Source organism: Pogoniulus pusillus, chromosome 3, assembly GCF_015220805.1.
Source record: "Pogoniulus pusillus isolate bPogPus1 chromosome 3, bPogPus1.pri, whole genome shotgun sequence".
NCBI lineage: Eukaryota > Metazoa > Chordata > Aves > Piciformes > Lybiidae > Pogoniulus > Pogoniulus pusillus.
In genome coordinates, this window is record NC_087266.1 from 925,679 (window position 1) to 950,523 (window position 24,845).

General features: G+C 49.6%; 1 protein-coding gene across 10 annotated transcripts in view; it reads left to right on the plus strand.

The window, feature by feature from the left end:
- Positions 1-24,845, plus strand: part of EMSY (EMSY transcriptional repressor, BRCA2 interacting) — a 55,736-nt gene that overhangs the window by 5,961 nt on the left and 24,930 nt on the right. For 8 of the 10 annotated variants that reach the window (XM_064168398.1, XM_064168405.1, XM_064168390.1 and 5 more), the window contains 7 exons: positions 500-608; positions 3,963-4,062; positions 6,656-6,730; positions 9,100-9,275; positions 15,345-15,604; positions 21,505-21,778; positions 24,016-24,336. In XM_064168398.1, coding sequence (XP_064024468.1) covers positions 539-608; positions 3,963-4,062; positions 6,656-6,730; positions 9,100-9,275; positions 15,345-15,604; positions 21,505-21,778; positions 24,016-24,336 — 1,276 coding nt within the window. In that variant the 5' untranslated portion in view covers positions 500-538. Of the gene's footprint in view, positions 1-499; positions 614-3,962; positions 4,063-6,655; positions 6,731-9,099; positions 9,276-10,787; positions 10,941-15,344; positions 15,605-21,504; positions 21,779-24,015; positions 24,337-24,845 lie in introns of all 10 variants that reach the window. The other 2 variants (XM_064168455.1, XM_064168421.1) reach the window with 2 other exon arrangements.

Below are 24,845 nucleotides of genomic sequence, written 5' to 3' on the forward strand. Positions count from 1 at the left end.
TGCCGTCGGTCGGAGGGGTGTTCCCGTGCCAGGCGATTTTTTCCGGGGGGCTGCCGTTGGTTGGAACGCAGAATTCTGACACTGTTTTAGCTATTCTGTCGTATTATGGGCTAGGACTGAATGCATTGCCCGGGGGGGAGGGAGGGCGTGCGGTTAGCTGGAAGAGTTCTTATAATAGGTGCTCTGTGCATAAAGAGGAGGAGGAGACTTGGGCAGCAGTTCGGAGCGTTTCAACATGGGAAAAAAAGGCTGAGGAAGAGATGGGAAACTCGGTAAAAGGCTCTGGTGATGGATCTGAGCAAGAGAGTGCAGGAAGTGCGTGCCCTTGTGAAGCTGCTGAATTCCGGCGTGGCAAAGAATGCCGCTACAAGGTTGGAACCGAGAGGGGAGCGAATGTGTCTGTGGAGTCGTGAGCAGGCTGAGGAGAGTTTGCATTTATCGGCTCGGGAGATCAATAAGTGATGGACTTGCACTTAGTGCATTTATGTTCCTTCTCCAGCGAGGCTGAGCTCGGTGGGAGCGCAGACAGGCGGCAGAGATGCCCGTGGTGTGGCCAACTCTTCTGGATCTCAGCAGAGATGAATGCAAGAGGATCCTTCGCAAACTGGGTACAGTAAGATGCGATCTGTGGCTCTGTATGTTTGCCCTTTTAAAGCTTTGCCTGCCCGCTGCTTCCCTGAAATACTTTAATCTACCTCCAGGCAACTTGCAAGTGATTACCCGCTTTTTGCCTGTGCCATTGGTTGGACAGCCCTGGCTTACAGTGATGTTTGGCAGAGGTTCTCTGCCTGAGCAAGATGGGTAAAGAGGATTGGTTTGGTTGCATCTGCCATGGATGTCCCAGTCCCTCTCTGCCTCGCTGATGTTGTTCTTTTTACAGCTACTGACGTGCAGCAGGAGGGTCTTCATTTGTATTGGACACCTTTTTGTGCAAAATCCCCCATGACAAAATCATAGAACCCTGATTTAACTGTCACTGTGGCTCTGAGTTGAAGTATTTAAGGTGCTGTCAGAAACACCTGAAAGAGGAGGAAAACAAAAGGTGATGGTTTGTGGTTTTGCAGTTACACAGGGCAGGGTTAAAACAGTGTTTGTCACTTCACTGCCATAACAGTGTTTCAGATGTAGTGCAGTATCTGAGACCCCTGCCTGATAAATACATGTTGGGAGGTTGTTTTTTGTGCTCTGTCTTAAAATGTCTCTGTACCAGGAAAGGGTGATAAAAATATCTGCTCTCTCCTCATGCATCCCTGTTTCTGCTATCACAGGAGAGAGAATCCTTTGTTAAACCATGGCTCTGATCTGTGCAGTCATTACTGAGTTCTTAGAGATTAGTTTGTTTGGTTAAGGATTATTTGTGTTTCCCAGTTAAATGATGCATAATACTAGAAGGAGGGAGGAGATTTCTTTTCGAGCTTTCTTCTGGGGAGCATAATCCAGGAGATGATGTCAGGGAGAGAGTTGCGGCTCCCTCTAACTTGCTGTCACCGTTGTCACAGCTTTTCTTCTCTCTGTACTTGAGTATGCTGCAGTTCTTAACTCTCTTGAGGTTCTCATAGATTACCAAGCCACCCACTTTATTTTCTGAGAGCCGAGGGCTTTATTTTCCCTCTCTTTCTGCTTGCATTTAATTTCTTGGGAATCTGGGATTGGCTCAAGCAAGCGCAGACATCGCATGCAGCGTTGCAGCTAAGCTGTACATCTGCTAACATCTGCTGAAGTGACGACTCTAGGTCTTAAGTGAGGCTCAAGAAGTACAAAAACCAGGAGCAAAGTGCAGGGTGCCAGGAGATTTGGACTGCATCTGTGCTACAAAATGAAACCCAAGAAAAACCTCACTTCCACTCCAGCTGTGTGCTGGCAGAACCTTGCTGCTGCCCCTGAGCCAAACAACTGCAGCTACACCTCCTTCAGTGACATAACCTAGGCTGACAGGAAGGAAAAGAAAATATCCAAAAAAGAGGTTTTTTTCTTTCTCTCTCTCTCGCTGGCAGGAGCTGTGTCCCCACAAGGGGGCCCTGCCAGCAGAGCGGCGGCAGAGCCTGTAGCAGCCGCCTCTTGTAGCTCGCAGTTAAACAGACACAGCGCAAGCCCTGAGGGTGAGGGAGCCTGGTGGTCCCGTCCAGCCGTACTCGTCTTCATTGCAGAAGCTCACTTTTCCAGCTCTCAGCCCATCATCTCATCTGTTGGCCACTCAGCAACTCCGTCGTGAGCCAAATGTAGTGGTGTAGGTGAGGCTGAAATGCCTCCTGTGGTGTGCGGTAGCCTCCTGCTGCAGCGCTCCTGGGCTTTAAGTGCACAGGGGATGGTGACAGCGCCTTAACGCCAGGGAATAATGAGGTTTGTTTGTGAAACCTCTCCTGGCCTTTTGTGCTTCGTGCTGGAGAGAGAGCAGCAGTTAGTGATTGATACCTAGATGTAAGGCTGAGGAAGGTGGGTACAGCTGCCCTGTAATATTTTCTAGCTTCCCAAAGGTCGGAATGTGCCTTTTTAAAGCTCTGATGTGGAGGGTTTCTGGTTGAAAAGAATGCAGAGAGGAGGCAAAACTGAATCTATTCTTGCTAAATAATTACACCGTGGTATCTGAGAATTACTTGGTGGTGTTCAGGGAGGAAAGTAATTAGCATCTCAAATATTTTAACATGATTGTCTAAATAAACGTTGATATTAGCAATAACCATTGCAGTAATTAGCAAATGTTTTCTAACTGAAGCTCTAAATGCTTCTGGAGGTCACTCAGCATCCCCAGAGCAGGCTGCGTAGTTAACTAAAGCAACTCTGCTTTGTGTTTTTGTCTCTTTAATCGGGCCAGGAGAGCAGGGCTTCTGCTCAGCACAGTTCCTTGATTTGATTTGTAAATTAGCTCTTTGGAATCCCAAACTGAAAGCTTTTCAGAGTAGCATCAGTCTTTCTTTTGCAGCAAACTTCAGAGGTGTGAGGCTTTGCCCAGCCCCTTTTCTTCTTGCCTGTTTTTATTTCCTGGTTAGCTGGGATGTGCTGTGGGGTAGGTCTGAGTTGGCTGCGGGCATGGGGGACGCTGAATAGAAGGCGTCAGTGAAAGTATCCAACTCATTGGCCTTTCTGGTTTAAAGCAGGAGCTTCAGGAAGGCTTCCTTAAGTTCTGCTAAGCACAGAACAGGAAATCATCCTCTGGCAAGTTAGCAGGCTCTGTTATTGGCACTGAGTGCATTTTCACCCTGCTTGCTAGGACAGAAAATCAGCACTTCTGGTGGCGTTTAACTATTTCTTCAAGTCCTGCTGGCATGATGAGTCACCTGGAATTACAGACTTACATTAAATCAGAGCTGGGCTTTTGTGAGTTGATGCTGATTGCTGTGCACTTAAGAACGGCCTGGTTGTTTCTTTTGTGTTGAGCAGGTTTAATTCGCTCTGTTGCCTTCTTTCCAGCTTCAGGCAGTTGCACATAGCTAGTAAATGGGCATAAAGGCTTCTGATGGTTGTATTTAACAAACTGGAGCTGATGTTCTCCATGCTAATTAAAGCAAGCAATTAAGAACAAAAAAGAAGGTGCTGTTTTGGTGGTGTATTTCTCTTCCACGCTGAGCTTCTCCAGGCAGCTTCTCGTAATGATGCCTGTTCAAGATTTTCTTCTGCTTCTAGAGAGTTCTGAGCAGCTCTCCAGATTTGAGAAGTGTTCAAGTTTTGTGTCTGGACTGTCAGCCCAGAGAGAGAGAGCTTGCAGTACTTGGTTGGGTTTATAAACCAGATAATCCTCTGTGCTGGTAGAATTGTTTCATAGGAAAGCTGTGCGCTGCAGAGTAATTGGCTGAGAGGGTTCTAAATCATCAGCCCCTTTCCAAAGGCACTGCCTAATTGAGAGACATGTTCCTGTTCATGGCTTTGAAAATTAATAGAATGCTGTAACTAAGACTGGCAATAACATTTTCTTTCTTTTCTGCTGTGAGCATTAAGTGGCAATGTTGTTTGCTCTGATTCTTCAGAACTGGAGGCATATGCAGGTGTCATCAGTGCCTTACGTGCACAGGGGGACCTCACGAGAGAGAAGAAGGATCTTCTTGGAGAGCTCTCTAAAGTGCTTAGGTAAGCTGACCTTTGTGGAAGAAGAACTGACCTCCTCTTTTCTGTTAAGGTGTTGTGTGAATCCCACAGGCAGAGTCTCAGCAGGATAGGGGTTGGAAGGGACCTCTGGAGATCATCTGCCCGTGCCTCCCTGCTAAAGCAGGGTCACCCGCAGCAGGCTGCACAGAGCTGCGTCCAGGCGAGTTTGGAATCTCTCCAGAGGAGACTCCACAGCCTCTCTGGGCAGTCTGCTCCAGTGCTCTGGCACCCTCAGAGTTTTTCCTCATGCTTAGGTGAACTTTTGTGTTCCAGGTTGTGCCCATTGCTCCTTGTCCTGTTGCTGGGCACCACTGAGTTGTGCTGGGGGAAGTATAGGCTGGATGTTGTTAGGAAGTTCCTGGCAGAAAGAGTGATTGGCATTGGAATGGGCTGCCCAGGGAGGTGGTGGAGTGGCCGTGGCTGGAGGTGTTGCAGCCAAGCCTGGCTGGGGCACTTAGTGCCATGGTCTGGTTGGTTGGGCAGGGCTGGGTGCTAGGTTGGGCTGGCTGAGCTTGGAGCTCTCTTCCAACCTGCTTGATTCTGTGATTCTATGAAAAGAGTCTAGCCCCATCTTTTTAGATACTTACCAGCAATGAAAAGATGCCCTCTCAGTTTACTCTTCTCCAGGCTAAGCAACCCAAGGTCTCTCAGCTTCTTGTAGAGGAGACATTCCAGTCCAGTAGCCAGCAAAACTCAACTCAGAGAAGTAATTCTCCATCTTGTGGAGATGTAATTCCCATTCTGCTCAAAGTTCTGAATGAGGAAAGGAACTCTTTCTGTAGTGGGAGGTTTAGTGTTTTGAGAGACACTGAGTATTAAAAGGACTACATCCAGCTCAGGAGTGTGAGCTTGTTCACATGGAGCCTCCTCAAGGCAGGACCTTTGGGCTGAGGTTACAACAAGAAGGAACTGTCAGTGTTCGGTGTGATTTTTTTAACATATGCTTTACTGCTCTCATTAGGAGCTTGGATTCTGGTTGCTTTTCAGGGCTGCCCAGTGAGCAGTAATGACAGGGATTGAGTGAGCCCTCAGCAGATTTGCTCATGATAAGAAACTGCAGGGGCAGCAGCCTGTCAGGCTGTGCTGCCATCCAGTGAGATCTGGACTGGCTGGAGGGCTGAGTGAATGGAAACCTCAGGAGGTTCAATAAGGACAAGTGCAGAGTCCTGCATCTGGGGGGGAAGAACACCAGGCACACTGGTGTCTGCCCAGGGATTGTCCTACTGGAAAGCAGCTCCATGGGGAAAGACCCTAGATCCATAGTGGACAGCAATTCTCCGTGAGACAGCAGTATGCCCTGGTGGCTAAGAAGGCCAATGGCATCCCAGGGTGCATCAAGAAAAGTGTGTTCAGCTGGTCTAGGGAGGTTCTCCTCCCTCTGTGCTCTGTCCTGCTGAGATCACACCTGGAATAGTGTCCAGTTTTGGGCTCCCCAGTTCAGGAGAGACGGGGATCTGCTGGAAAGAGTCCAATAGAGCACTGCGAAGATGAGTGGGAGCTTGAACATCTCTGCTGTGAAGAGAGACTGAGAGCCCTGGGGTGATTTATTCTGGAAAGGAGAAGGCTGAGAGGAGATCTTTTCACTGCCTATAATTATCTGAAGGGTGGATGTCAAGATAAAGGTGCCAGGTTCTTTTGGGTGATGCCCTGTGATAGCATAAGGAGCAGTGGGTACAGGCTGGAACATAGCAGGTTCCACCTCACATAGAACCATAGAATCGGGCAGGGTTGGAAGGGAGCACAAGGATCAGCCAGTTCCAACCCCCTGCCATGCCCAGGGATACCCTACCCTAGAGCAGGCTGCACACAACCTCAGCCAGCCTGGCCTCAAACACCTCCAGCCATGGGGCCTCAACCACCTCCCTGGGCAACCCAGTCCAGCCTCTCACCACTCTCCTGCTCAACAACTTCCTCCTCACCTCCAGCCTCCCTCTCCACACCTCCACCTTTGCTCCATTCCCCCCACTCCTGACACTCCCTCACACCCTCCAAAGTCCCTCCCCAGCGTTTTTGGAGCCCCCTTCAGATGCTGGAAGGCCACAAGAAGGTCCCCTGGGAGCCTCCTCTGCTCCAGCCTGCACAGCCTCAACTCTTTCAGGCTGTGCTCACAGCAGAGCTGCTGCAGCCCTCTGAGCATCCTCCTGGCCCTGCTCTGGACACACTTCAGCATCTCCACAGCCCTTGGCTTAAGGGGACACTTCTTTATGGTGAGGGTGATGGAGTCCTGGAACAGGCTGCCCAGAAAGGTTGTGGAGTCTCCTTCACTGGAGATTTTTCAGACCCTTCTGGATGCATTCCTGTCTGACCTGCCCTAGGTGATTCTGCTGGCTGCTCTGTGGAGGTCCCTTCCAACCCCTCTGAGTCTCTCCCCATTCTCCAGTGGTCCCTGAGCACAGCAACACATTTTGTTTGTTCTCACCGCAGTAGCAGAAGGTGAGGCGACAACCTCCTAGATGCAGCTGTGCCTCTTGTCTCTTTGAGTAGGTCGTTCCTAAGGTCAGTTTTAGCTCGAAGTTTGAGATGGATGTTCTGCCTGCCTGCTGACTGAGCTGTGTGGCTGGCTTTCTTTCACCAGCATTTCCACAGAGAGACACCGCGCCGAGGTTCGGAGAGCAGTGAATGATGAGCGGCTAACAACCATCGCGCACAAGTAAGTTAGGGGTCATTTTCTACATGCTTTCCAAAGCTAGCCTTTGCAAAATCCATTATCCCTCCACTGAAGGATAGGACTTGGAAGATGGATGGGGGATTTGAAAGAACAATAGCTACAGCAATTCCTTCATCCATACACTGCTTTGTCAGGTTGACGTTAGAAGACTGGAAGCAGGTCTTCAGCAGCGTTGCGGTTGGGAGCTGAAGGCTTCTCGCTCACTGTACAAGTGCAAGGGATGATTTGGGGGTTTTATGATCTTAGATTGCCCTAAGAAATTCTGAAGGCAACAACCCTGGAAGTGTTCAAGGTTAGGGATCTCCAAAGCTCATCCAGTCCAACCCCCCCTGCAGAGGAGCATCACCTACAGCAGATCACACAGGAGCACATCCAGGCAGGTCTGGAATAGAATATCTCCAGAGAGGGAGACTCCACAGCCCGCCTGGGCAGCCTGTGCCAGGCTCTGTCACCCTCACAGAGAAAAAATTCCTCCTCATGTTTCCATGAAACTTCCTATGGCTCAGCTTCCACCCAGTGCCCCTTGGCCTGGCACTGGGCATCTCCCAGCAGAGCCTGGCTGCAGCCTCTGGGCGCTCATCCTGCACATCTTCACAGACATGATTGAGGTCATCTCTCAGTCTTCTTCAAGCTCAAGAGCCCCAGCTCCCTCAGGCTCTGCTCATAAGAGAGGTCTTCCATTCCCTCCATCATCTTTGTAGCTCTGCTCTGAACTCTCTCAAGCAGTTCTATGTCCTTGAACTGAGGGCCCAGAACTGGACACAGTACTCTGGATTCAGGCTCACCAGGGCAGAGTGGAAGGGAAAAGAAACTCTCTCAACTTACCACACCCCTTTTAATACTCCCTACCATGGCATTGGCCCTCCTGGCCACAAGGGCACACTGCTTTGTTATTTGATTTGCCTTTAGTTTTGTTTAAATCCCCTTGGAAAGAGTCTGTGAAGAGGGACTTAGCTTGATCTGGAAAGACAAAAGGAGGCAAAGAGGTGGCAGAGCTTAGTGGAAAGCAGTGTGTCAGCACAGAGGGGAAAAATGGCCAGAGTGAAAAAAGTGGAGGTGGTGACCTCATTGTACACTCTTAGCTGCTGCATGCAGCTGCTCCAGTGGCATCAGCTGGGTGAGTTCCTCCTTGCATTTGCTTTTGCAAGCGGCACATGGTTTGGAGAGGTGAGGAGCAAGCGGGCAGGTGCTCATGTGTCTTTGGTGGCTGCTCAACAGTGTTGCTGCTTTTTAGAGCTGGACTGTAAGTGCCTGTATTTGTTTTTCTGTGTCATCACCATTAATTTGTAACTGTTGTAGGTTAGGTGTTGGGGGGAGGAAACAAAGAAGCCAGACATGCAAATAGCTGAGTGAGCCATTGTCTGATCCCAGGCTTGCCAAAAATCAGCCTGCTCTTCTAGTGCTGCAGATGGGCAGCTAAGAGTTCAGTGTTTCATGTTCAAGGTTAAGAAGTTAGAAATACACTGTTTACCAAACAAACCCCACCCTTCCCTACACTCTTTCAAAGCCAGAGGGGAAAAACAGCTAATAAACAATGAGCATTTAGTTGGCAAATCAGGCTAAGGGCAAGGCCCAGCAGCTCTGTCAGGGCAGTCCTCAGTATCAGTACAGGCTGAGCCTGATGTTATTGAGAGCAGCCCTGAGAAGAAGGCCTTGAGGGTACTGATGAGTGAAGAGATGGGCATGAACCAGCACTGTACACTCCCAGCCCACAAGTCCTGGGTTGCAGCAGGTGGAGGAAAGGGACTCTCCCCCTCTGCTCCACTCTGCTGAGATACCCACATGCAGTGCTGGGTCTGTCTCTGCAGGCCTCAGCACAGGAGAGACATGGACCCATGGAGGCCACCTTCCAGATCTTGAACGGGGCTACAAGAAGGCTGCAGAGGGCCTGCTTCTAAAGCCCTGCAGTGGCAGGACCAGGGGCAATGGTTTGACCTTAGAGAAGAGGAGCTTTAGGTTGGATATTAGACACAAGTACTTTATCAAGAGAACACTGGAGCAGGTTGCCCAGGAAGGTGGTGGAAGCCCCATCCTTGGAGCTAGTCAAGATTGGGTTCAACAGGGCTTTGGGCCCTCTAATGGAGGATGTGACTGCTGACTGCAGGGGTATTGGACTAGATGACCTCTGGGGGTCCTTTCCAACCCAAACCATTCTGTGCTTCCATGAAATAAAGGTTGATATTCCATGACACTGAAATACAGGTACAGCTCCACGCGAGCAGTGTTGGGAGAGCCTGTGGCTCCGAGCTGCTTGAACTGCCTTCAGCTGTTGACAAAAAGGCCCTTGGAAAAGGTCAGTGAGTGTTCTGGAAGCTCAGCAGAAGGCTCACAGAAGGTTCATTTCTCTGTAGCATGACTGGGCCAAACAGCTCTTCGGAGTGGTCCATCGAAGGTCGTCGCCTGGTGCCGCTGATGCCTCGGCTCGTCCCACAGACGGCTTTTACCGTTACCGCCAACGCCGTGGCCAATGCAGCTGTCCAGCACAACGCCTCTCTTCCCGTTCCTGCGGAGACTGGGAGCAAAGAAGGTGAGGGAAGGCTGGGATTCTGTGGGAATCTAAAAGTGAGCTCAGAGTGTAAGCTGTTACCTTGGGTTTGCTGTGTTAGATACTTACTGACCTAAGTGTTTCTTACTGCACGGCGCTGGTAGGAATGCACGCAGAATGCTGCTTTGTGGTGGTGCTTTAGAGATGCTTTTGCATCATCTGCAGTGTCAGTCTGACAACTTCGTGTTGGTGAGCACACAGGCAACTGAAATAGATTGCCAAGAACTCTGGCCTTCCAGCATCTGAAGGGGGCTACAGAAAAGCTGGGGAGGGACTTTGGAGGCTGTCAGAGAGTGGCAGGAGTGGGGGGAATGGAGCAAAGTTGGAGGTGGGGAGAGGGAGGCTGGAGGTGAGGAGGAAGTTGTTGAGCAGGGGAGTGGTGAGAGGCTGGACTGGGTTGCCCAGGGAGGTGGCTGAGGCCCCATTGCTGGAGGTGTTTGAGGCCAGGCTGGCTGAGGCTGTGTGCAGCCTGCTCTAGGGTAGGGTGTCCCTGGGCATGGCAGGGGGGTTGGAACTGGCAGATGCTTGTGGTCTCTTCCAGCCCTGACTGATTCTGTGATAACTGGGTAAATGCACTGGTTAACCTGTGAAACTATAAGTCCCCTAACTGTAAATGTTTGAGCCACTGCCTTAAGATCTTGTAAAGGTCTTTATGTGATGAAATATTTTTCAGAGCATGTAAAGAATTTTAAGTAGCTTTTGGTGGCAGTCAAGAGGATTTTGTTGGTTTCCTTTTTGTTGGGGTTTTGATTTATTTATTTAGCTTCAGATGAAACGTGAGAAGTTGAAGAGGTTTCCTCCTGCTTTCCCTGTGTCTTTTAAAAGATCCTGGTAGACATTCCACCTAGCTCAGCTGAATGGACTCAAATTATGCTGCATGCAGCTGGAGAATGTGGTAACACCTCTTGAAACAGGCTCTTTTATTCTGGTCAGACTGGATCAGTGTGCTGTTACTTCTGAGTGGCAGTTCAAAAAAGCTGAATAGCAAAACACTTGCTCATTACTGAAGGAATACTTTGGTTTCTTCAACTGACGTGCTGTGAAGAAAGCTAGCTGGCTATTGTCTGTCAGTTACCAGTCTGGATGTGACTGTGTCCAGAAAAGCAAAAGGATCAAAATACTGAATTAATGCTAAAAAGGAAAAGTATGAAGTGTGAGGTAAACCATCAGCTTAATACCTGCAAGTGAAATCTGGAGCAACAATAAACCATCAGCTTAATACCTGCAAGTGAAATCTAGAGCAATAATAAACCATCACCTTACTACATGCAAGTGAAATCTAGAGCAACAATAAACCATCTGTGTTGTCTTTGAAGGCCATTAATCTCACACTTAGGTCAGATTGGGAAGTATTTGACAGTAGAAGGTTTGTAGAGGCAAAGATGTGGATAGTCACCCACTGAGTCTTTGACTTCATGTCAGTTGTTAAGACAGCAATAGAGGCATGGGATTCTGCACTTGGGTTATATGGAAGGTGTCTTTTCTCCTCTTCAGTGGTGGTTTGCTATTCCTACACAAGTACCACTTCAACCCCAACATCTACCCCTGTTCCAAGTGGCAGTGTAGCAACAGTGAAGTCCCCCAGGCCTGCCAGTCCAGCCTCCAATGTAGTCGTCTTGCCAAGTGGAAGTACTGTTTACGTCAAAAGTAAGTGATGCTAGCAACTGATTAACCATGGACTGACTTAAACACTCTTAAACTGACTTAAACACTTGGGCAAGCCATTTAGCACCTTTCTGCTTTTGTTCAGTCTGAAGAATGAATTTCTTGCTTCCCTTTTTTCAGGGAGATTGTGTTCAGGAGAAGGCTGCAACCTGCCAAGCGCCTGAAGGGAGCAGTAGTGGCAAGGGCAGCAAGAGTGGAAAATGGTTTGCAGATAACATAGAGCAGTTGCTGCATATCAGAGCGTTGCTGATCCAGCTCGTTCAGAACTTCTCTTTAAGGTGACTCTGCTGGTTGCTGCTGCAGAAGACTTCCTTCTTCCTCCTGTGTAAATAATGCACTGCGGTCATTTGTTGGAGGTAGAGCAGGGTCCCTGCTTTCCACTTTGATATTTGACCTAGATCACTGTTTTTAGAGCACAGAAGGTTGACAAGCTTTTATATGCCTGCTTAGCTGTGTCTGGACATGCTGTCAGTTATTGAGGCAGCTCTTACTGAGACTTGCATTCCTGGGCAGCTGTGAAAGCTCCAGATCAAATCTCACCAGATACCCACCTGCCTGTAATTAGATTTGGAAATCCAGGGCATAACATCTAGCAACAGGCTTGGGGTTTCTTTTTACCCTCTTTTCTCCTTCTTTTGAGTTACAAACCAGCTAATTCCAAGTGGAGCTTGTCCTTGCCCATATGCCCAGCTCGGCATAGGTAATTAACAATGCTTCCTTGTTTCACAGGATCACAGGTTGGAAGGGGGCCTCAGGAGGTCATCATGTCCAACCTGCCAGCAAGAGCAGGACTGCATAATCTAGTGCAGGTCACACAGGAACACATCCAGACAGGCCTTGAAAGGCTTCAGAGCAGGAGATTCCACAGCCTCTCTGGGCAGGCTGTGCCAGGGCTCTGGGATCCTTCCATGAAGAAATTTTTCCTCACATTGAGGTGGAGCTTGCCATGCTGCAGTTTACATCCATTGCCCCTTGTCCTCTCACAGGGTGTACTTGGGCAGAGCCTGTCCCCTCCCTCTTGACCCCCAGCCCTCAGATACTCATGAGCATTGATTCAATCCCCTCTCAAGCTTCTCTTCTCCAGACCACACAGCCCCAGGTCCCTCAGCCTCTCCTCACAGGGCACTGCTCCAGTCCCTTCAGCATCTCCCTAGCCCTTTATTATTTCTGTGTTTGCTGTTCCTCAGAATTCAGATGACAGAAGTGAAAAGTGGAGCTGCTAAGAGCTGCTTTTGTGTTTGCTGTGGCTACCTCACATACTTTATGAATTGACTCTTTAGGGGAGGTGTAGATGTCAGCTTTTAATTCCTCAGAAATGTCACACTCTGCATTCATAGACTCACCTGCAGTCATGGAATCATAGAGACAAGCAGGTTGGAAGAGGGCTCCAAGCTTATCCAGCCCAACCTAGCACCCAGCCCTGCCCAACCAACCAGACCATGGCACTGAGTGCCCCAGCCAGGCTTGCCTGCAGCACTTCCAGGCACAGCAACTCCACCACCCCCCTGGGCAGCCAAGCCACCACCTCCAGTGGCTGCTCCAGCCCTCAGAGCCCAATACATTTAAGCACTCTCATTTCTCTGATTTAATGCTCTGATCACTCAGCTTTAATTTTAAAGTTCAGGAGGCAATGTTCTTAACCTCCTAAAAATTAGTTTAGCCCTCTGTTGAGTGATGAGAGGGTAATGAGAATAACACCAGTCTGGACACATGATGGAGGGATGAGAGCTTCTCATTTTCATTCTGTCCAGCCCTAGGAGTTACTCTTTTTCCCCCTCTCATTTCACATGCTGCCTTTTTTCCTCCCTGAGGAATCTGTGCCTTTCAGAGTGTGTTGTATCAGCCACATTAGTTCTAATAAACCTGCTGTAAGTCAGGAGGGGCCTGACTTACAGTCTTGACTTTGCCACTGATCTGTTGTGTGACCTCATCCAAGTCAGAGTCTGATTGAGCCATTAACCTCTCCAAGCCTCTGCTTCCTTGCTTCTCAAGTGTGACTTGTAGTCAGGCTGCATTACTTTTGAGCTAAATGCTTGTGGAGAGCCTCCTGCAAGTGCAGTTTCTGACATGGTATCAGAGGAGTTATGTTTTTACAAGACCCCAGCAGTGCAAACAGGAGAAGAAACAAGCAGTATCTAAGATAAATGAATGGTCACAAGGTCACAGGACATTAGGGGTTGTAAAGGACCTTCATAGATCACCTCTGTAGTTCTTCTACTTAAATCTGAATCTCCTACTTCTGTGTTGTGGTGGTTTGGAGGTTTTTTATGGATGACAACCACAAATCATAGAATTAACCAGATTGGAAGAGAGCTCCAAGCTCAACCAGTCCAGCCTAGCACCCAGCCCTGCCCAGCCAACCAGACCATGGCACTAAGTGCCCCAGCCAGGCTTGGCTGCAACACCTCCAGGCACGGCCACTCCACCACCTCCCTGGGCAGCCCATTCCAGTGCCAATCACTCTCTCTGCCAGGAACTTCCTCCTAACATCCAGCCTAGACCTGCCCTGGCACAGCTTGAGACTCTGTCCCCTTCTTCTCTTGCTGCTTGCCTGGCAGCAGAGCCCAACCCCACCTGGCTACAGCCTCCCTGCAGGCAGCTGTAGGCAGCAATGAGCTCTGCCCTGAGCCTCCTCTGCTGCAGGCTGCACCCCCCCAGCTCCCTCAGCCTCTCCTCACAGGGCTGTGCTCCAGGCCCCTCCCCAGCCTTGCTGCCCTGCTCCAAACACCTTCCAGCACCTCAACAGCTCTCTGCAATTCAGGAGCCCAGAACTGGACACAGCACTCCAGGGGTGTCCTGAGCAGTGCTGAGCACAGGGGCAGAAGAACCTCCCTTGTCCTTGCAGAGCTCATTGCTGTCTGCAGCTGCCTGCAGGGAGGCTGCAGCCAGGTGGGGTTGGGCAAGCAGCAAGAGAAGAAGGAAACAGTGTCTGAAGCTATGGCAGGGCAGGTCCAGGCTGGATGTTTTAGGAGGAAGTTCTTGCCAGAGAGAGATTGGAATTCCCAGAGGGAGCCCATTGGAATGGGCTGCCCAGGGAGGTGGTGGAGTGGCTGTGGCTGGAGGTATTGCAGCCAAGCCTGGCTGGGACACTTAGTGCCATGGTCTGGTTGGTTGGGCAGGGCTGGGTGCTAGGTTGGGCTGGCTGAGCTTGGAGCTCTCTTCCAACTTGGGTGATTCTATGATTCTACGTTTAGACTGGGTATAAAGAAGACAGTTGTTGAGGTTGCCCAGAAAGGTGGTAGATGCATCATCCCTGAAAACCTTCAGGGTCCAGTTAGGGCTTTGAGCAACCTGATCTCGGTGACGAAGTCCCTGCTGGCTGCAGAGGGGTTGGGCTGGGTAAGCTTGGATGATCTCTCTGACCTAAATCATTCTCTGATTCAATTCATGAATTCTTTGCCTCCTTAAGAGCATTGTATATAGATTTAAGTACCATCAGTTAGGAACTGATGACACTGCAGAAGCAGTTATCCATTACTCAGCTGATTATTCAGCAGACTTATTTTTCCTACACTTGCAGCAGTAGATTGTGAGGAGGAGTGAGCTCCTGTGAGGCTGGAATTTGGTTTTCCTGATGGTCTGTGTTAGATGCTGGATTATATCTGTTGGATGAGAGCAGAGCTAACAAAGCAGAAGCTGATAAAGGTGAGGTTTAACCTTCACAGTTAAAGTACATCTTTAAAAAAGGATCTCCGGATGCTGTGCTGAGGTGAAAGGAAGAAGGCTGCTGTGATGATAGAGGCATGTCATGAGACTAGAATCATAGAATCAGTCAGGGCTGGAAGGGGCCACAAGGAGCAGCCAGTGCCAACCCCTCTGCCATGGGCAGGGACACCCTACCCTAGAGCAGGCTGCACACAGCCTCAGCCAGCCTGGCCTTAAACACCTCCAGGTATACCAGTTAGGTGTAGAGGTTGAAAGAGGAGAAGACTCCAGGAGGATCAGCTTCAGTTTGTCCTTTGTAATTTTGTAACTTCAGCTCTGTAAGCAAAGCAGGAGCGAGGCCAAGCAGCAGTGCAACGTTTGCACCTGGGACATGCACCCCTGGCCTGCAGAGTCCTGTGAGTCGAACTTCTGGAGGCAGAGTGGAGCCCTGCACTGGTTCCTGCATTAGTTTAATCTCTTAAACTGAGTGATGTAAGCCAGTAACTGAGTGGCTGGTGGGGTCTTGGCTTTCTTTTGTGTTGTGGCACTCTGAAGTGGGGTCTGTCTCAAGGGGTGAGACCATCTGTGGTGCGGTACAGGTTAGTGGTGGTCGTAAGATGTCCTTTCTCCTCTGTTTCTTCTTCCTGGCTGTGAAGGTGGGTGTAAAACTCAGCCATGCTGTGTGTGGTGTGGGAGCCACAGGTGGGGAAATCATGATTTAGAGAAGTGCTTCTCTTGCAGGTGTCAGCTGCTCAGATGATGACGAAAAGCCCCGCAAGAGGCGGCGAACCAACTCTTCCAGTTCTTCTCCTGTCCTCCTGAAGGAAGTCCCGAAGGCGGTGACTCCTGTCACTAAAACCATCACCGTGCCTGTAAGTGGCAGCCCCAAGATGAGTAATATCATGCAGAGCATTGCCAACTCCTTACCAGCACACATGTCTCCTGTGAAGATCACCTTCACTAAGCCCTCCACGCAGACGACGAACACGACGACGCAGAAGGTACGTGGGGAGCCCAGGCGCATGTGGTGTGGGACTCTCCTTTCTGTCAGCTCCCTGCCCCGTGCTGGCTTTGGTGTAAGGATTGCACTTGGGCTAAGTCATCATCCCTCCTCTAAGAACACAGAACAAAGACAAAACCCACCTCGTGTGTGCCTTTGGTTCAGCTGTGTGTGAAGGGACCTGGATTGACAGCCGTGGAGACTGAAGCCCTCTTTTTATCCACAGAACAGGTACAGCACAGGCAGAGGGAGTGCAAGCTTCCCCCAGACTGCCCCACCAATGTGCCTCAGCCCTGACCTGAAGGGACCACTTCTAGGGATGAGAGGGGGTTCAGTCTCCATGCTCATTCAATTCTTGGCCTCTCTGGTGAGACTGCCAACAAGGTTGCCAGTTAGTACCATTTGTGGTGTTGGGTTTTGTGCTGTGGACACTGAGAACTGGATCACTTAGGTCACTGACCAGCCTTCAGATGGTAACAACTATTGGTCAAAGGTAATCTTTCTTATTTCTGTTTTCCTTGTTTCTGATAACTCTTTGCAGTAGAACTCCAGGGGAGGTGGCTTGGGCTTTCCCTTGCCAGGCCTTTTATCTGGAGACTGCTTTCTGGGGCTTTGTAAAGCTTATTCTTGGAGCTGACCAAAGGCTGTGTGGGGAGGTGTGTCCTTGTTTTCCTTTCAGTGCTGTTTCTCATTCACATGAGCAGTGCTGCAGTGCTCAAAGTCAGTGATTGCAGCTGAGTGTGCCAGGCTTTTGCCAGAATGCAGCATGTGGAAGAGCTCTGCCCTCTGTGGCACTCGGATTTTTATGTCCCTCACCCGTGGCCTGGCTATTCCCCGTGCTTTAGGAGGCATTTCAGATGTGTCTGCCTTTTTGTCCTTAAAAGTAAAAGGAAAGATGAAAGGCTCAGACCGAGTTCATTCTTGGTAGGGTTATTAATTAAGGCAGACTTGAGCAGGGGGTGGCCTGTGGAATTCATTTGGCCTCGGTACCAACACACTGATGGTAGGTTGGTCACTAGCAAGCCTGTTTCTCCAACTGTGAGAGTCTGACTGTTGAGCTCGAACCTCCTCCTTCTATTAGTCTTAATTGTTGTATGACTCTGTTTGGATTAAGAGTGCCCATGTCCTGATTCTTGGAAGCTTTAGAAGCAAGGAAGATGAACTGATGTGCAGTGGAGAGCTTGCTTTCTGGCCTTTTCCCACTCCAGAGCTCTTTGATGCTTTTATTTGATTCACTCTTCTTTAACAGTGCCTTTAATCAAATTCCATCTCTCAGTACATGTATAGAAATTCATGAGTGAGCATAAACCATCAAATAAAATGTCCTGCACTCAGTGCAGCAGAGCCACAGCTAGGGCAGGGCTTAAATTAACCCATTCTGTTGTTCTTAGAATCATAGAGTGGTTTAGGTTGGAAGGCACCGCAAGGATTAGCCAGTTCCAACCCCCTGTGCCATAGGCAGGGACACCTCTCGCTAGGAGAGGTTGCTCAAGGCCTCATCCAGCCTGGCCTTGAACACCTCCAGGGAGGTTGTGGAGCACAGAAGCACCCATTGTGATCTTTGATCATATTCTGTGCTTCTGTGCTCCACAACCTCCCTGGGCAGCCTGTGCCAGTGTCTCACCACCCTCACTGCAAAGAACCTTTTCCTAATATCCAGTTTCAATCTCCCCTCTGCCAGTTCAAATCCATTCCTCCTCCTCCTCTCATTCCCAGACCTTGTCAGTAATCCGTCCCCAGCCCTCCTGTAGCCCCCTTCAGATACTGCAAGACTACTCCAAGGTCTCCTGGAAGCCTTGTCTTCTGCAGGCTGCAGAGCCCCAACTCTTGTAGCCTTCTTGTTAGGCTCATTTTGTGGTTTTGAGCAGGAAGAATGATTTTCCTCTGACAATCTGTAGTGTTGCATTAAGTGATGAGTGTTGCACATCATTGTGTTTAAAGGTGGAGTGTGTTAAATCTCCTAGAGGAGGAGAATGGTCTATTGAGAGGCTTTTCTGCACTTAGAATCATAGAATCAGTCAGGGTTGGAAGGGACCACAAAGATCATCTAGTTCCTACCCACTGCCATGGGCAGGGACACTTCACACTAATCAGGCTGGCCAGACCACATCCAACCTGGCCTTAAACACTTGTGGCATGGAAGCTGTAGGGTTTGCTCTGCTAGGACTGTTTGAGTCTCTTGCTAATCTGCAGGGGTAGGGAAATCATCACTTGCTTATTTAGGGAGCCAGCATCATGCTTGCAGCTGAGTTTGCCAGGTTGTCCTCTTTGGCTGGATTTAGATGCACCAGACTGCAGAACTGGATTATTTTGGTGGGAGAAATCCCTCTTAGTGGTTTAGAATGAAATGTCAGACTTGTTACACTGGAATTGGAGATGAACTATTTTGAACAAGTGCAGTTGGCTAGGAGTGAAGCTGGTGGATGTGAATGAAGTCCTTCGTTTCTGCACGCCTGCTCTCTGAGTTGTTTTGACATTTCAGTAGGTGGGAGGAAGATTTATCATAACTAATAATGTCACAGCTCCACTCTCTGGAGTCCTCTGTCTGGGACACAGATGGAGTCTTGGCAGTGAAGCTTCTGGCAGTCAATGCCTTTATTTCTTCAGGAGTTAAGTTCTGATGTCCCTCAGAACAGAGCTGACAGAACTAATTGCAGATGTATGTTAGGGATTAGTTTTTACCACAACAGAATCAAAATCCACCTTGCTTAGATTTTCCTACCAGGAGTTTTGAATCAGGCCACCTCTCTGCTCTGAAAGATGGGAGGCAGGTGAGGTGCCCATGGTGAGCTTACATTGATCATTTGCACATACAGGAGAAAAGAGTATCATAGAATAGAATATCATAGAATAGAATATTAGAGAATCAAGCAGGTGGGAAGAGAGCTCCAAGCTCCTGCAGCCCAACCTAGCACCCAGCCCTGCCCAACCAACCAGACCATGGCACTAAGTGCCCCAGCCAGGCTTGGCTGCAACACCTCCAGCCACGGCCACTCCACCACCTCCCTGGGCAGCCCATTCCAGTGCAAATCACTCTCTCTGCCAACAACTTCCTCCTAGTATCTCAAAAATATAATCACTGTGATAGTTTTCAGTTTTTACCCCAAAATTCTGTTTCCTGGATGTATTTCATACCTGGAGGTCACTAAACTTTGTGCTGCTGTGGTGATTTTTGAAAGAAGGAGGAAAATTGTAGAATAGAATCAGAGAATCAGTCAGGGCTGGAAGAGAGCATAAGCATCAGGCAGTGCCAACCCTCCTGCCATGCCCAGGGACACCCTACCCTAGAGCAGGCTGCCCACAGCCTCAGCCAGCCTGGCCTCAAACACCTCCAGCCATGGGGCCTCAACCACCTCCCTGGCAGCGCAGTCCAGCAGGGGGTTCCTCAGGTAAAGCTAGGACAGGCTTAGCTGAGCAGCAGGGACAATAAGATTGGACTCTAGGGCAAAAGAAGAGGCAGCCACGCTGGGGAAGTTTGCTGCTGCTCTTGTCCTGCCCATGTGGTTAACATTTATTTATCCATTGATTTCTAACAGCAAATGCTGCACTCTCTCTGTGCTTCATCTGTCACTTGAATCTATTCCAGGTGCCACTGCCATGTCATTTCTTTCCCTGTCAGGCAAGGGTTCAGTAGCCCTTGGGCTGGTAGTCCTTTTGGTTTGAGCTGAAGCCAGGTGTGCTTTGCTCCTGTGCCCTTTTGTTCCTGCTCTTGTTTCTACTTTGAAGGCTTTAATCAATGCTGGGTGTTTTCCTGGGGACAATCACATGGTGGAATCAGCTCCTCAGTGTTCTTGCATGGTGAGCTGAAAATCTGCTGTATCTCTGTGCACTGTCTGCTTGTGTTTTGTTTTTAACCCTGTGTTGGTGAGTGCAGGGAGGTAAAGCAGAGTGAAGGGAATGGCTTTATGCAAACAGTGCTGGTATTCAGGGCTCCAGAATTGGTCAGTTGCCTAAGAAGAGATCTCTTCCAGTCTTGTAATCGATTCTGTGGTTTTCCCTAGCCAGCATGGATTTACCAAGGGGAAGTTGTGCTTGACTAACCTGACAGCATTTGATGATGCCATAACTGAATGGGTAGATTCAGGGGGAGCAGTGGATGTAGTCTACCTTGACCTTAGCAAGGCCTTTGACAGCATCTCCCATGACATTTTAGTGAGCAAGCTGAGGCAGTGTGGGCTGGAAGAGCAGACATGAGGTGGGTTAGGAACTGGTTCCAAGATAGAATTCAGAGGGTGGTGATCAATGGTGCCAGGCCCAGCTGGAGAGCTGTGACCAGTGCTGTCCCCCAGGGATCAGTGCTGGGGCCAGTCCTGTTCAACATCTTCATCAATGGCATTGATGAGGGCACAGACAGAGTCTGCTCAGCAAGTTTGCTGCAGACACCAACAATGGGAGGCTTGGCTGAGACAGCTGCAGGCTGTGCTGCCATCCAGAGAGCCCTGGGCACAGAGCTGGGCACAGGGGAACCAGATGAAGTTCAACAAGGCCAAGTGAAGAGTCCTGCATCTAGGGAGAGATAATAAACTGCAGCAGTCCAGGCTGGGAGGTGACTGCTGGAGAGCAGCCCCAAGGAGAGGGAGCTGGCAGTGCTGGGGGAGAACATCCCTGGCACAGCAATGTGCCCTGGGGGCCAAGAGGCCAATGGGGTCCTGGGGGGCATTGAGCAGAGAGTGTCCAGCAGATCCAGGGAGGTTCTCCTGCCCCTCTGCTCTGCCCTGCTGAGACCTCATCTCGAGCACTGCCTTCAGTTTTGGGCTCCCCAGTTGCAGAGGGACAGGGATCTGCTGGAGAGGGTCCAGTAGAGAGCTACAAGGATGAGGAGGAGACTGGAGGGCACTGCCTGGTGAGGAGAGGCTGAGGGCCCTGGGGCTGCTTAGTCTGGAGAAGAGAAGACTCAGAGGGGATTTGATAAAGTTTGTAAGTATCTGAGGGCTGCCAGGAGGGGGGGACAGGCTCTGCTCACTGCTCCCTGGGATAGGACAAGCAGCAATGGGTGTAAATTGCAGCACAGGAGGTTCCAGCTCAGCACAAGGGGAAACTTCTTTGCTGGAAGGGTCCCAGAGCCCTGGCACAGGCTGCCCAGAGAGGCTGTGGAGTCTCCTTCTCTGGAGCCTTTCAAGGCCTGTCTGGATGTGTTCCTGTGTGATCTGTGCTAGATAGCATTGTCCTGCTCTGGCAGGGGGGATGGGCTGGATGCTCTCCTTGGGTCACTTCCAGCCCCTACCACCTCGTGAGCCTGTGAGCCTGTGTCGGGTCAGGTTCGCGGTGTTGTGACTGTCACTAGGGGTAGTGTTTCTTCTCTTTGTACAAATGGTTTTCAGACAGCTGAAGAGTTGAGAGTGTTAATGAGAGCAGAAATTGTTTCAAAGCTAAGCCTGAGGTTTTTTCACAGATGTCATATTGATTGTTTACAGCTTGTGGACCAACAGCCACATTTCCCATTCCTGACTCAGCAACTGCTTGCTAGTTGTTAAAGAGCAGGGGGAAATAAAAGGGATGTCTCTTCTCTTGTTGCTGTTTCTGGATGTGTGTGCAAGGTTTGGGAGAAGGGTGGATAAAACCTGGTGGAAATCTCCTTTTAAAATGGGCTTCAGGCTTCCTGGCCCATGTTACCCAGGCCAAGGAGTTCATTCTTGGCTGTTCACAGGCAGGAGATAATTCTGTTTCACCTAGATAGTGATTGTTTTCCTCACCTTTCTGACTTTCAGGAAATGTTAATTACTTCTTCAGACTGAGTCTTTCCTGTGGCCAGCAAATGTGACCATGATGCTTTGAAATGGTCTTAACAAACAGGTGTCCCTAAGGCTAAATGCAGACAGACAGCTCTGTCAGGCAGGTGTTATTGTGCTTTGAAATGAATGCAAAGGACAAAGGAATTTCTTCTTGTTCTCTCTCTTTCAGGTGATAATAGTAACCACCTCTCCAAGCTCAACTTTTGTACCCAACATCCTTTCCAAGTCCCACAACTATGCAGCGGTTACAAAACTTGTCCCAACGTCTGTCATTGCCTCCACTACCCAAAAGCAGCCAGTGGTTATAACAGCTTCCCAGTCCTCTCTGGTCACTAGCAGCAGCAGCAGCAGCTGTTCCACTCCTTCCTGTACTGCAAGTACCATTGCTGTGACTGCTGTGGTGTCATCAACACCCTCCGTGGTTATGTCCACAGTAGCCCAAGGTATGGCAGCAGCACTCTGGTTGTGAAAGCTCTTGCATGGGTGAGCTGGGGGGGTTGTTTTCAGAACAGCCTAGAGCAAATGCACTTGGGGTTTGCACCTCCCACATGGGCACAGGCTGTGAGGGTTGGGGCCATTCAGCCTGGACAAAAGAAGGCTTCAAGGAGCAGCATTCTAGCACCTGAAGGGCACTACAGGAAAGCCAGGAGGGGACTATTCCAAGGGCTTGTAGTAATAGGGCAAGAGAGAATTGATTGAATCTGGAAGAGAGGAGATTTGCACTGGGCATTAGGAAGACATTCTTGACAGGGAGGGTGATGAGACACTGGCACAGCTTGCCCAGGGAGGTTGTGGGTGCCTCCTCCCTAGACATGTTCAAGGTCAGGATGGACAAGGCCTTGAGCAACCTGTTCTAGTGGAAAGTGTCTCTGCCTGTGGTGGAGAGGTTGGAGCTAAATGGTCTTTAAGCTGCCTTCCAACCTAAACTGTTCTGTGAATCTGAGCAAAGCACAGGAGATGCCAAAGAAGTCTACTGACAGCAATCCTAGATACTCCACCAAAGGTTCTTGCTGATCTCCTTCCCTCTTCAGCAATTAAAGTGCAGCTCCTCTTTTTAAATAGCATGTGCTGAGACAGGATGGCTCAGCTTTTACTTTGAGCAGATTTTACTTGCAGCCTCAAAATGATATGCTTTAAGAGCTCTGATGCATGGGAAATGGATGTTTGCAGCATCTGAAGGTAATTGCTTCTCACAAAGTCTGATTTGCAAACAGATGCAAAGTTAAAATGGAATAAACACAACTTACACTTGGTGTGCCTGGACTATAGAATATATCTTGTGGTAGCTGTTCTTGATGGCAATTCTGAAAGCTGCAGGAGCCTCTACACCTTTTTCTCCATGTGTTTTATCAGCATGGCAGCTCTGCAGAGCCTTAACAATTGAGATCTGAGTGAGCCTGGATTGAAATTCCTGGTTTCTGGGTGTTTCAATTCCAGCTCTGTGTGCCAGCTTGTCTCTTGGGGACAGAGAGGCTGAGAGCAGCCAGGCAGAGAGGGACCTGGGGGTGCTGGTAAAGAGCAGCTGAACATGAGCCAGCAGTGTGCCCAAGAATCACAGAATCAAGCAGGTTGGAAGAGAGCTCCAAGCTCAGCCAGCACAACCTAGCACCCAGCCCTGCCCAACCAACCAGACCATGGCACTAAGTGCCCCAGCCAGGCTTGGCTGCAACACCTCCAGCCACGGCCACTCCACCACCTCCCTGGGCAGCCCATTCCAATGCCAATCACTCTCTCTGCCAACAACTTCCTAACAACATCCAGCCTAGACCTGCCCTGCCACAGCTTCAGACTCTGTCCCCGTCTTCTCTTGCTGCTTGCCTGGCAGCAGAGCCCAACCCCACCTGGCTACAGCCTCCCTGCAGGCAGCTGCAGGCAGCAATCAGCTCTGCCCTGAGCCTCTTCTGCTGCAGGCTGCACCCCCCCAGCTCCCTCAGCCTCTCCTCACAGGGCTGTGCTCCAGGCCCCTCCCCAGCCTTGCTGCCCTGCTCCAAACACCTTCCAGCACCTCAGCATCTCTCTGCAATTCAGGACCCCAGAGCTGGACACAGCACTCCAGGGGTGTCCTGAGCAGTGCTGAGCACAGGGGCAGAAGAACCTCCCTTGTCCTGCTGCCCACACTGCTCCTGAGCCAGCCCAGGATGCCATTGGCTCTGCTGCCCACCTGGGCACTCTGCTGGCCTCATTACTTGTTGGATCACCACCACCTAACCTGGCAGCCCCAGTCTTAGTGCTCCATACATGATTTGCATCCCATTACTGGATTCATTCTTTTGCAGTTAGGTTGCACTCACTAACGTGTTCTTGGTTGGTGTTGGTGAGTTTGACATTTGTTATCCACACATCCTTGCTTATTTTACAGCCCTAACTGTAAATATTTTTCTTGTTTGGAGATCAGGCTTGGAAAATATTTGTTGAAGTGTTTGTACTACAGAAAGTGTGGGAAGTAGACTGGGACTGTGGTGCTTCCATTAGCTGCTGTTCTGCTGCCACAGTGAACATCTATGTAAAGCTCCTTTGTCTCTGACCAGAGCCCTTCTTCTGGGTGGAAGCTTTTATCCCTCATGATATCTGTGCTTCTTCTGCTTTATATCAGCAGTAAAAATGCAGAAAGTTTCAGGGTGATGCAGTTTTTTTCTTTCATGTTGCACTGTTCCATCTTAAACCATTTACTCTTTTCCAGGTGTGTCTACATCAGCAATCAAAGTTGCTTCTACCAGACTACCTTCCCCCAAAGGTTTGGTTGGGAATCCAACTCAGATTTTAGCACAGTTTCCCAAACAGCATCAGCAGTCCCCCAAGCAGCAGCTGCACCAAATACAGCAACAACCACAACAGCAGCAGCAGCAGCAACCGCAGCAGCAGCAGCAACAACAGCAGCAACAACAACAGCAGCAGCAGCAACAGCAGCAGCTGGTGCAGTCATCGGTAGCTCAACAGCAGCCACAGCAGTCTCAGTTGCCACCTGGCATCAAGCCCACCATTCAGATCAAGCAAGAATCAGGTAGTTGGCAGTTAATCTTGGGTCATATTCGTGAAGTTCTAACCACAGCTGAAGAAATCAGGGCAAAATTCTGTCCCAAAATGTGCATGGGGAGCCTGTGTGCAGGATTTGGCATGAAACCTGGACGTAAGCAAGTAGTGAAGGATGTCTGTCTGCATGCTTTTATTTAATGGTGATTGGGGAATTTGCTTCTGACACACCTGTTTGGTTCAGGTATTTAACAGAGCATGTTTTAGGAGTAAATGTTTCATCTTGAAAGATGGAAAGGTATGTAAAGATCTGCACAAGCAGTGTGATTGGCAGCCTGGAAGACACCAGTTCTCTCAAGATCCAAGAGCTGTTCAACTCTGACCAACTGGGAAAAGAAATTGATCCATGCTTTAATGATTTTCTTGAGTTCAGATATCAAAAGCTGCTTCTGAGGTACTTGTCTAAACAAATGCAATTAGAGTGGAATTTGGACTGAATTCTTTTTGTCACAGCAGTCCATTCATTGGCTTTGGGCAAGT